The 12,802-nt window shown below is 40.4% G+C and overlaps 1 protein-coding gene across 1 annotated transcript in view; it reads right to left on the reverse strand.

Annotated features, from left to right (window-relative positions):
- Positions 1-12,802, reverse strand: part of ZNF521 (zinc finger protein 521) — a 289,311-nt gene that overhangs the window by 29,882 nt on the left and 246,627 nt on the right. Inside the window, 1 exon segment of the mRNA XM_021097750.1 lies at positions 1,036-1,167. Within this exon segment, the coding sequence (XP_020953409.1) occupies positions 1,036-1,167 (132 nt within the window).

Genomic DNA, 12,802 nt, shown 5'->3' on the forward strand with positions numbered 1-12,802 from the left:
ATGGAGTTACTGAATGAAGGAGCCCCACAGGCAAGTGGTAAAGGCAGAACCATCAACATACTTGGGTACCGCTTGTGCTCACTGTGCCACAAGCATAGCCTGCTCTTTGTATTTTATCACAGGACAGAAATCTGCAGGCGGAATGCAGTGAGGGTTAACACTCAGTGCTTTGGAATTTTGCTCCACAAACCAAGAAGTCGGTTTTGAGGGAAGAATATATTTTTGTTTCGTTGGGCTTTTTCTGACAAAGAAGAAGGAAATCTAGCCTTGAGGGGTTTGGCCAACGAAACTGAAGGCAAGGCAAGATGATCACAGAGGATTTTCCAAAATAACTTTGTCATTGTCATGCGAGGACCAAACACCTGTGTGATCATATTTCAACCCCTATGGGCTTTACATTATAGTTCCTGATTTTTTTTTTTTTTTTTTTTTTTTGCTGCTGAAAACTATAATGCTCTAACACCCAATCAATGTTTCTTCTTCAAAGTGTAAATGTCTACTATCAACTTCTACCTTAAAAATCCAGTGTCCTAGGAAATAAAGGCCCCATCTAATCTGTTCCTCTAATCTGTTTTCTAGTTCAAAGAGTTTCGGGGGGGGGTTAATAGTGTCTTTTTATTTCACATAGGGAACATTATAAAAGTTTAAATAACAGACATGTGTTGACAACACGGCTGTACCTTTAGTCCAATGTCTTATGATGTAAAAGGCAGTCTTTGCCTTGGTAACCTTTTAACACCAAGAGGAGAAAAGTGAACGAAACATGGATGTCATTTTACAAATGGAAAAGTGCAAACTTCTGAGAGAACCTGAAATGCCATTTGTTCATCCTGACAGTTAACCTTCCTGATCGTTTGAGCCTTTAAAGTGAGCTGCAATCAATAATGCTAATCAGCAGGAATCAAACATCTTCTCCCCAAATTGAATGGAAGTCAGATCTTTAAAAAGGCCATAGTGGTGGGAAGTATGTCTTGGTAGGAAAGACATGATGTAGCCAAGCAGCTCTCCAGAGTTTTCCCGAAATAATCTTCCTACCTGTAAAGCAAACGGGACACTTGAAAGTGCCACCCATTCCTTCGAAGCTGTGCTCGATCAGGTGGCACTGGAGTTTGGCAGGGGAGTCGAAGGTCTGGCTGCAGAGTTTGCATTCATGGTTCAGTCCTTCATCTGTTAAGGAAAGTACGTGAGCAGAAAAGTTGACACCCATCACGCCTTTGACAGACCAAGTGAGTTAACTACAGTTGTGATACATTAAACACTTCCCAGCCCCAAATGTAAATATGTGAGGTAGTATAAATGGTTCCTGGTTATTTCATATTATTTATGAATTTATATCAGTTGAAAACATTTCTGGAATTTAAAATCCAACGATAATCACAAGGCAGGTTTTATCTTGGGGTAATGCATTTTATTAAGCTTTTCAAGTATAATTGGCATACCAGCAATGAGGCATTTCCTTTTCTCTAACTAGCAAGATTTTATGGGCTATGTATTTCTGAAGTCCGGAAAAAAAAAAAAAAAAGGATTCATACAAAAATGAGTAGCTTCTTCCCCAGACTGCTTCTCTGGTTTATCTAGAATGTTCCAGAGTTTCTATTACTAGCCACAAGGTTTTTTGTGGTTTTCCCATTGATATACACTTTTTTTCCCCCCTAATTCCAAGATTTTCTGGTAATTTGGAAATACTACTAATGCTTACAGTATCATATAAATGCTCTTTTTTTCCTGCTAGGCACCCCCAACCCCTCATATCTTCTCAGTTCACTGCTCACTTTATTCTGTAAAGACGGTTTCAATTTAACCCCCAGGTCTAGACTCAACCTGTCTTTCTCCCAGCACACTTTCATGAGTTCAGGGCTCACTTTTGACTAGTCCTGGATTTTTCTTTGATATCTCAGGAACAAGATGGTAGAAAAATATTTCGAAGTAGTAACAACTACTATGTAGAATGAAGAGTTTCTGTTGTAGACAGAAAACATCGTTTTTATGTTGTTTTCCTCATTGAGGTTTCTATGGAATGATACATTTAAGGCTTCTTCTAACTTGTTTCAATTCGCAATTATAAGAAATGAAAACCAGTGGCTGATGGAATGAACAACCTAACACTTCTTTGGTGCTTACTGTGTTTCAGACAAGGATGCTCTAAGCGCTTACAAATATGAGTTCACTTCATAGCAAGTACTATTATTCCCTTTTACAGATGAGAAAAACTAGGCCCAGAGATTTGAAGTGACTTTGCTCAGAGTCACCGGAGCAACACTTGGTGGAACCAGAACTTAAATGTGGGCAATCTGGTCCCAGGGTCCAGGATTTTAGCAGGTACACTATGGCACGCACCAGCTAGTCCCAACACTCTTGCTAGAAAAGTAAGGGCTAAGAAGTCACAATTTAATCTGAAATGTTATCAAGTTACATGTTTATCTTCTCTTATGTGCAGTGATTAAGAATGCTGCTGAGGAACACCAGTGTCAGACATTCCAGGTTTGGGGATGAAAGACGTATTTACATCTTGGAGGCAACACGTCTATGCTCCAAAGTTACTTCCTTTTACTCAACACAACATGCATGCAGAAGTCCTTCACCAGTTGCTATCATTGGCACCACAAAGGCCCAATTACAAAGTGAATTATTATTAGCTAACTAGGAGCAAAATCACGCTATTTGTATTCCTAATCTTTCTTCTCACACAAGTATGAGTCTTTAGAAGCAGAGGATTGGAATTTGTAAAAAGAGAAGCAAAGCACTAATTAAGCCACCCAGTACTGTCTACATTTCACAGGAGATAAAAACCTACTCTGTATTTGGGTGGCACAGTAAATTCCTTGATTATAATTATGTAAGAGGGAGTTTAATTGTGCATACTGACATGACAAGGGGTTATGCAAAAAGCTTTAGGGATTATATAAGATCAAGGGTTTTTCATCTCTTCCTTTCTTTCTCTCTCTTTTTTTAATTCTAAAGGCACCAAAATTTTGGATACTAAGTAAAATAAGAAACACAATTTATTGTAGGGAATGGGGTCAGTAAGTTAATCATCAGAAATACTTGCCAAATTTAAATGTTTTCTATTTCCTCAAGGCTGTGAACATTTATTGTGATAGCAAGGAAGTAACTGAGAGTTCTCATTTCATCTTTAAATTAAGATGTTATGCAGAAGAACCAAGATGTGGTGTAGGGGTTTGAGAAGGTATACACATTTGTTCCAGAGCTCTTAAACTTGGAGTATTTGTGAAGAGGGTTTTCTTGAGGATAGTGATTGACTGTTATATGAACATTCTATAAATCATGCAAGTTAGGATGGTCTTTAAAGTGCTGTTCCCTCTCTTGACTATGAGTATTTTGCCTGGAAAAGTAATAGAAGGGAAAATAAATAAGATATATGTATATGAGTACAAGGAAGATGTCCTCATTGATTTTTCTTTAATTCCTATTCAAAGAACAGAGAGGTTCCATCACAAAAAGTTAAATAATCCAAATTCAGTCCAGTGAATTCACAAAAGGTGACATACACACGCATCAAATATTTATGCCTTGTTAGTGCAGACTTATTTTTCATGAATTCTACACTTTGTGAGGGCACTGACGGCAATGACAATAACAAATCATCCAGCATTTTCAGAACTCTTCATGGTTTGAAAGCACATTGGAATACTGGAAAAAAAAAATGTTGGAAATTCTATCTGCCCTTTATTCCTAAGTTCCAGAGAGGTCTTGACCAATCAATAATTTGCCCTGGTGACTTGAGTAGGATGGAAAATATATCTGAATTATTACACAACAAATAATATATAAACAAAGGCCAGGATGCTCCAACCTAGAGAATGGACATCCCCACCCATCTCTCCTGCCATTGTTACCTTCCTGGCTCATTTCCCCGTGTTCACGCTTGTCACCAGAGGGTCAAATGATGATGAATGAGAGGGACAGGGAACCCAAAACATGGTTACAACTGGTGAATAGAATTCATTTTGTACTTTTATAAATTGAAGTAGGAGGGCTGGAGAGTAATGACAACTAATAAAACTTATTTACAGTAAGAATTTCAAAAGTTTATCCTTAGTCTCTGTTTCACTCAGCTATCATTTTTCTATATTTGCACTACAATTTTCAAAGAATTTTGAAAACACCCTTCGTCCCCAGGAATCTAGTTAAGCCCTGTTTCCTTTGCAAACTGAGTTCCCTTCCTTCCTTCTTCTTGTCTTGACATAAGGTCCCCAAGAACAGCGTAACCCAGTTTCCATTTACAGTCCATGTTCAAGAGGCGGTGCTCTCAACACCTCCAGCTTAGGGTCAGTTTAAGCCTTAGACTCAAGGACTTTGCCCACAAAGCCACAATTCTCACCTTGTTTCCCAAAGGTGCCAAAAGTTTAAAAAATTCAATCAGAAGAACCATTTCTGCTCTCCAGAAAGGTAGCAGCTGACAGTAATTGGATAATACAGTCTGACTCATTTATTAAAAAGAGATTCTGAGTCAATTGATTTAATAACCATTACAATATTCTATTAAGAATATAATAGGCTAGTGCAGCCCTATTGCTTTTTATTAAGTTATAGATGGGATCTATGGAAGAAAAACTTCCAGATTTTTCGTCCTCATTTTTGCTTATCTATGTGCTCCAGATTTTCCACAGTACACAGGATTTGCCTTCATAGGTTCCTTTGAAAATAAAAGAAGACAAAACCCCCACCCTTTCTATACTCTACTAATAAAGATGGACTCCCAACATTGACATTTTGATAGCCAAAAAGTTAGAAAATGAGCAATATTATGAAGGATAGAAAAAAACGCCCGTTCTGAACATCAGACTGAAAAGTATTCTAGCCAAATACATGTGAAAGCAGAAATTAGCACACGGAAAGGGAGAGAGCTAAATCACAGTGCATTTTAATCAACTGAAATGAGAAGAGTATGGACTTTCAATATAAACTCCTATCTTTCCAGAACAAACAGAAAACCACTCTCTCTCTTGAATACTGGGGCAGAGGAGCAGGGCCGTGGCCAGCGGTGTGGGTCTGATGTTAAGAAAGGCGGGAGTGAAACTCTTAGCACTGTGAACAGTTTGTGGGCAGCCAGCAAACTCCTGTCCTGGTCAACCACTTTAAAGTAGGACCAAAGATGGTTCGGGTATAGTTGAGAGAGAATTTCACAGGTCTATACATTGCAGCTAAAATAATTATTTTCATATGTTAATCGTTGCATTAAGTGTGAACACAAATGTAAACAGGAATCAAGTCTACATAGAAGAGCCTGATGCTAACGTAAATATTTACTCCAATATTAAATGTTTCAAAGGAAAGCATCTGAATGCATAATTGCAACACAACCTCTTTGCCTTAGTGAGGAAGGAGAGAATTATTTACTGTAATCACCTGCTCTGTTTGTCTGAGACCAGTTTAAAGGGGAATGGCAATTTCCATCTCTCCAATTGATAAAAACCTGGATGAACCACAACTCTTAATCAGCCAGTTTTGTAACAGGAAAAGTAACAGTTACCATTCGGGTGCTCAAGCACAACCCAAGTTATAAGATCCAACATGGCAATTGTTAGCTGAGCACAAGACACTGACATTTCAATATAAGCCTTAAACAAGAGAAACCCTTGAAGCAGCCTCCAGACTGTGTGTCCCATGTTTATATTCCTTTTCCTTCAATAAAACAAAAATCTAGAGCAGCTACCAGCAAATGTTTGGTGGTTGACTTACATGCAGCTGTTAGTCAGGCAATCACTGGGGGCCCCTCATATCATCTGATCAACACTGCAGCCATTACTGAGGACCAATTTGTAACGGTTTATAAGTAGAACTCCTTCTCTCCTTTACCCTCGAGACTGGCCAGAAGGGTCCTGCAGCCTCTTCCACTGCATAAATCTATAGGCTAAAGTCCAAAGCGAGAAAACCCCTCCTGGTGCAGCATCACGTGGCCGAGGCCATACTTAAAAGCTCTGATCTAAGTGAGAGCAAGCTCTGCCCTCAGAGTCCAAACAGAGGATCAAATGCCCTGCAGTTGTCATTTTTCCAGTTCGAATGTGTGTACCACTGCATCCTCACATACATTTTTAAATCCAAGAAAACTGTGCCCTAAACCAATTCCCAACCCCCGCCCATTACTTTGCTTCTCCTCCTCCTCCCTGAGTTAATTTCGAAGCACACATTTATAAGCCAGGGGTCTGACGAGGAACAAAGAAAAGCCACACATGACAAAACTCACCCCTCGGCAACATGGGCTCACCCTAGAAACCAGGAGTGGAAAAATAGGCAGACTGTACTGTAATTTGCCATACACACAGCCATCACATCTTTCTAGGTCCACAGCGCCCAGGCCACTCTAATTTGTTGTGTTATACACAGCACATATTTCACAACTGCAACACAAACACGCTGAAGTGCTAATCTGGCCACGGGGACTATTACTTAGCCCTCAAAGTCTGCCAGTAGATTAGTCATGAAGCCCCCAAAGTAAGGCAGCATTTGAGGGTACTGCACACCGTGTGAACTTTTTCCTTACACTAGGTAGAAAGTTCTGCCTTATTCTTTTGAACAATTCAACATGAAAATGAATGTTGCCTGAAGCCCGTCATGGCACTTTTCTTGGATTTTTCTCACTGGCAATCTGGGGATGTCTGGCACTGTCAGTATTTTTGTGCCACACAAGAGAGGGATACCAGATGTGGGCATGGGACTCCCAATAAGAGAGAAAGGGCCCTGGGGATTCTAAGAGTAAACGAGGACCGGGGACCTCGGTTTTGACTATCCACACACAAAATACCTAACCCTTAGGCATGTCAAGAAAAGCAACATGATAAACATCCCAAGTGTCTCAGCCAGAATCTCATTTCAAGGAGACCGACGAGGTGCAGGTTTGCACTGAATTCAGTTACCACTCTGTTTTTGGCTAATGGTCTAAAGGCGAGGATGCTTTTGGACTTTATAAGCAAAGCCACTGATACTGACACTGTTATTTCCTGTCTTGAACTTCTCATTATCAGCAGGGCTGGAGCAGGAAATGATTCAACTGGGGGAGGCTGCATTGTACCCAGCAGATTTTAAAGAGCCCAGGGGCTGCCCAGAGCCCCATAAACATCAGCAGCTTGGAAACTAGCAGGAGGTCCAGGTGGGTTGAGATGGGAGAAGCAGGCAGTGGGATTTTTGATGCTCTGAGATGCAATATCGTCCAATTCCTTGGCTATTATTATCGGTTGCGGGTAGCAGTTATTAGAATATTCTCATGAAGGGGAAAACATTGGAATTCTGTTTAAAGAATAAACAATAAAACAAACAGCCCACTAAAAATGTGGCTTCCCACCACCCATGGGGACCCGGCATCGGTATTTTGGCTCAAATTTGGAATCAGGGCTAAGCATGCAGACTAAACACACCTTTCAAACCTGACCTGTATGGAGGCACCTCCAGGCCTGCATCCTTTTCTTTCCTTTTCTAATCTAAACACAGGCCCCATAGCTGAAGTCTCAGAGCATGTCTCATACGGTGTGGGCAAGTAGCTTTAAAAGCAAAAATTGGGGATTCAAATGTTATTAAAAAAACCCGGAAGTTCCCGTCGTGGCGCAGTGGTTAACGAATCCGACTAGGAACCATGAGGTTGAGGGTTCGGTCCCTGCCCTTGCTCAGTGGGTTAACGATCCGGCGTTGCTGTTAGCTGTGGTGTAGGTTGCAGACGCGGCTCAGATCCCGCGTTGCTGTGGCTCTGGTGTAGGCCGGTGGCTACAGCTCCGATTCAACCCCTAGCCTGGGAACCTCCATATGCCGTGGGAGCGGCCCAAGAAATAGCAACAACAACAACAACAACAAAAGACAAAAAAAACCCCAAACATCAGCTTTTTGGAAAAACTGATAAAATCACTTTGAGGTCCCCTCACCCTACTCCTTGAGGAAGAAACACTCTTTTTTTTTTTTTCTGTCCTTTCTAGGGCTGCACCACGGCATGTGAGGTTCCCAGGCTAGGAGGTCGCACTAGAGCTATAGCCATTGGCCTACGCCAGAGCCATAGCAATGCCAGATCTGAGCCGAGTCTGTGATCTACACCACAGCTCATAGCAATGCCAGATCCTTAGCCCACTGAGTGAGGCCAGGGATCGAACCCACAACCTCATGGTTCCTAGTCGGATTCGTTAACCACTGAGCCATGACGGGAACTCCGGAAAAAAAATTCTTAACCAAGAAAAGAAGAAAGTGGTACATGTTTCTGAGTAAAATTACTGTCAGCTCTGAAAAGGCGAGGATGGGGTGTGCATAAGGACAAAGACTAAGTCTGAAATACAATCTCTGGATCTGTTTGGAAATTAGGGTTGCTTTAAAAAATTAGCTTACTGTATAAAGCTTGGACTTCATCATGTGCCACTGTGTTCCACTGAAAGGGGTCCAGTTTATTTCCACAGTCCATTTCCCCCTTATTTATGCTCACTTGAATACATGACAGTAACCCTTTGTCCACAAAGGTTTCATCACTTGACCTTCAGTGCTGCTCTGTTCTCTGCCTTGACAGAAAGTGTGTGGGCACACACGATAGTGTGAAAATCCACTTCCACTTCACATAGTAATTAGATGTACATTATGATTGAAATAGCCTGCTCCCAATTTCCCAATTCAGTAATACGTTTCAGCTCCTACCTTGCCTGTTGAAGAGAAGCAGATGCAAACCCCAGACACCTTAGTACCAAGAGAGCGCCAAGAACTACGTTTAGGCTTATTCATAAATTCATGCTACAGGGCAAGTTTCAGGAGGGCAAGGGCATTTGTCTTTTCTGTGTGTTGATGTTTGCCAAGGACCTAGACTAGTGTGGGGCTCACACTTGAGACTCAATAAATATTTATTCAATCTATGGGAAATATATATTTAGCTAGCCCTACATCCAGTTTCACCAGAACAAAATGCCAAGACTAACACCAAAGCAACATTTATTATTTATCAATTGAGTTTCTAAAGTTTGCTCTACTCCCTTGTAAATGAAATGCTTTGCATGGCACTGACTTGGACTAGCCAAATTTACCTTATGCTCCTTGCCGTCATTATTTTTTGAAATCAAGCATTAATTCTGGCAAATCAAGTATTAACAAAATAACTGTCTTATTTGCCCGCTTATCTCTGGCAGGAAAATGATGAGTCAAAAATGCATCCGGTATTTCAAGAGGAAAAGTATTATTATCCCTTATTTCAACAGGAAAATGTTATTATGCATTTTATTTCTGACATACAAAAAGAGAGAGCCATATGAAAGAAAGGATAATATCTTTTATTTTCTCAATTCATAGAAAAGTCTCTATAGCCTAAATCCATGACCCATAGTTCATGTTTTAAGCAATTTTTATTAAAAGTCATACAGTCTTATAAAGCCCTATTATGTCGACTAATTGGTTAATTAGGTATATGCATCTATTCCACTCTTTGCTTCAATTTCTCTTGTTTGATATTAAATATTGACCTGGGAGTTTCCGGCACAGGTGGAAGTACAGCTGTATTTACATTTTCGATATTGTACCAAAACCCACATAAACTGGTAATATCGAAAGAGGATGGCTCATGCAGCATAGACTAAATGTAACCTGCTTTAAAGTTAAATCTACTGGGAAAACATCTTGGAGAACGAGACGGTGCCAGGCAATACGGAGTCCACACAGCAGTGGCCTGCAGTGCCAGCCCTGCCCTGGACACAGCTCTCATCAGGTATGTTTTCATGTTACTGTGCTGAGTTGATGGCAAGGGTCAGGGCCTTTTCTTTCTTTTTTCAAAAATCTTCTTCTTGGCATAAAGCCACCAGTGACCTGAAGAAGAAAGTCTCTTAACACTGAAAACCTGTCTGTTCTTGCTAGAAGGCATAGGTTGCTATTGCTGATTGTTTAAAAAGAAAACAAACAGAAAAACTCTAATCGGACAAAAGTAATGGAATGAGGTTCACCAGTTTCACTAGTATCAAGGATCCCACAATCACGGGGTTTTTAGTGCCCAAAGGTTTAAGACAAGAAACTAGCTGGACATTTCCAAAGTAAATTACCTAAGAAACTTCTATTTTTAATGACTTATGGAAAAGCTGGCATCTTTTTTTCCTAAACCGTGGTGTTTTAGAATCCAGATTCAACACCAGAGCACAGGTCAGATGTGCAAAGGGGCATGAGGGTATAAAGGGGGCCAGAGTCCCTCAGATTTCCAAGGGACCTCATCCTGCCCCTTTCACTCTGTCTGTGGCAATACTAAGGAAGTCCTGAGCGGCAATGCAAAAACCACAATACTCCACATTATTTGCAAATGACTCACATTTTTATTGTTCTATTGGTGTGACCTTAGGAATTTGGCCTTGAAAAATAAAAAAAGGTAATGGCGCAATAAATGCAATAAGTTTTCTAAAAACAGTTTATTGGAAATGTGCTGTGAAACTTGAATTCTTCTAATCAAACGATGCCACCCCTTAGAGAAATTTTCCTGTGCATTATTAAAGTGATATACTGCAGTACTAGTTAGAGCTCCATAACCTTTAAATTGCCCGATTGTAATTAAGGCCACTGGTTTTATTTAGGAAGGTTCAAGGAGGCTCAATTTAAGTTGGCTTAACTAGTGTGAATTTAATGTCATGCTGCCAGAAGGCAGAGGAGCTTTCTGGCCTGGCTGTTCTCTGGCACATGCAGCTGTGGGGTCATGAATTCTAAATTAAGCCCAGATTTAAAGAAACTATGGCTATCAGAGGTAGCTGGGTGTGTTCAAGTACCCATCCCCAGGTCTGCATAAGCCTATCATTCAATCACTTATCCTATCTGGGGAATCTAATTACATCTGATTATTTATAGTATGAGTAGAACGGATTTATAGTTATTCTTAAAGGCAAAATGACCACTTTCGTTGAAAGGGGGGAGGGGCTGAGGCAAGGGCCAATCTGCATTAATGATTTAAAATGTGCATGTAAAAAAGTTATAAAGGCAGGAATGTTATTCACAATACAAAAGGAAATTCAAAGAAGGAAAATGAATAGGTATATGAGGAGAAGATAAAGAGAACTATTTGGACAGGCCACCAAATGGAGTGCTGAAAATAATCTATAAACTTCACTGAAAGGGCAGCAAATCAAGGACTGGAAACAAAAGATAAGAGAAAATGAAGGTTCTCAATGCATAAGAGAACCAACGGGTAGCAGCAAAGAGAAAACACTTAAGGATTTGACCCATGTTCAAAATTTTACTGGATGAGAGCTCAAAAACATTCATCTCTGGATAGAATGCTGGCAATTTTCTGTAACTCCAGCGGCAATAATGATAAATGAATTTCTTTAGAGCCAAGTGGCTCAAGCAGCCAACTACGTTACCACTATATAATTAATAACAATAAGCAATTAAAAAGAACAGCGGGTTGCAACTATAAGGTGTCAAAATATATTAGCAAAGGAAACAAGTGCAACAAATACGTTTAAAAGAAAAATAAATGTACAGTCTTTGAATCCATGTAGTTTCTCTTTCTACACTCCATTTCAGATCTAGCTTTTTATGCTTGAAGGAAAATAGGGGGCGACGTAAAACTACTCTAAGGTGATTACATCCCTACAAAAACAAATGACACTCCCAAAGCTCAGAGAAATCTGAAAGGTGACATGGAAATACGATTGTGAAGGCACCAGCGGGTTGGCTCTCCATAATATGGCATAATCCTCTTCCTAAGAAATATTCTAATAAATGCCTCCCCAAACTGTATTGTTGGCTCAAATGATTTCAAAGATCCCCCCCACCCCAACACACAAAAATAATAAATGTGGGTTTTTTTCCCCCCATGTGAAACGGAGGAGAAGCAATAAACTAGGAATGTGTAAGAAAAAGGAAAGGATAAATGTATATATTTGGCTACATGCCGGAATGTTTGATAAAGGTTAGAAGGGGCTTTGGAGACAATCTAATTAACTATGGGTTCGTTGAAAAGATGAGAAAATTGAGACTGGAGATATTAACCGATGTGTTCACCATAGCCAGGCGTTTTTGGCCACAGTCAAGCAGAATTCAGAGTTCCCGAATCCAATACTACACTGTCCCGCCAAACTCTCACTTAAAAGAAGTCTCCTCCTCTTAAGTACAATAATTTAAGTCATCAATTATGCAAAGCAAAAGTCATTGTCTCTCTAGATCTCTTGCTGCTGTGCAAAGAGTTATTTATATCTCCATGCCACTTGGTCACTCCTTTGCTCCTTGATAAGACAAAGCCTGGACTTATTCCAACCCACGCCATCCCTTATTTCCTAATCAACTAACTGCCTACTATGAAAGTCAGATGCCCTTGTGAAAGCTTCCCCCTCCCCTCAGGAAGATAGAGCCTTTGTAGATACGCAGCACCTGTTAGTGATGGAAAGCTATATTCCCTGTATCTCCAGATTCTGCAGAGGTGCTAGGAACACCATCCTTGGTAAAGTGCTTTGGGCTGACCTGTCAATCTGAAAGGAACATTCGTGATTATACAACAGGACAGAGAAGCCATCCGTGGCTGAATGCTGATGCTCCCTCCTGATGGCAGTCACCCCGTGATTTGGTTAAACTGTCACCTGAAACCCTGAAGAGACTGGACTTGAGGCTCTCCTTCATGGAATTATTATTCAGAAACAAAGACTGCTCCCTTAAGTTCTCTTCTGCCTATAGCTAATTATACTTCTTTAAGTGCCTGGATCATGCCCTGATATGGTCTAACCGGTATATTTGGGAAGAACCTGGGACTCCATGCATATCCTAAGTGTGCGGCTTACTAAAAAGGCAATGCCATACTGCCACACTTATGTCTGGAAGAGAGGTGAGCTCAATATGTTCCTGACCCACGTTTCTCTCT

Source organism: Sus scrofa, chromosome 6 (genome assembly GCF_000003025.6).
Source record: "Sus scrofa isolate TJ Tabasco breed Duroc chromosome 6, Sscrofa11.1, whole genome shotgun sequence".
NCBI classification, from domain to species: domain Eukaryota; kingdom Metazoa; phylum Chordata; class Mammalia; order Artiodactyla; family Suidae; genus Sus; species Sus scrofa.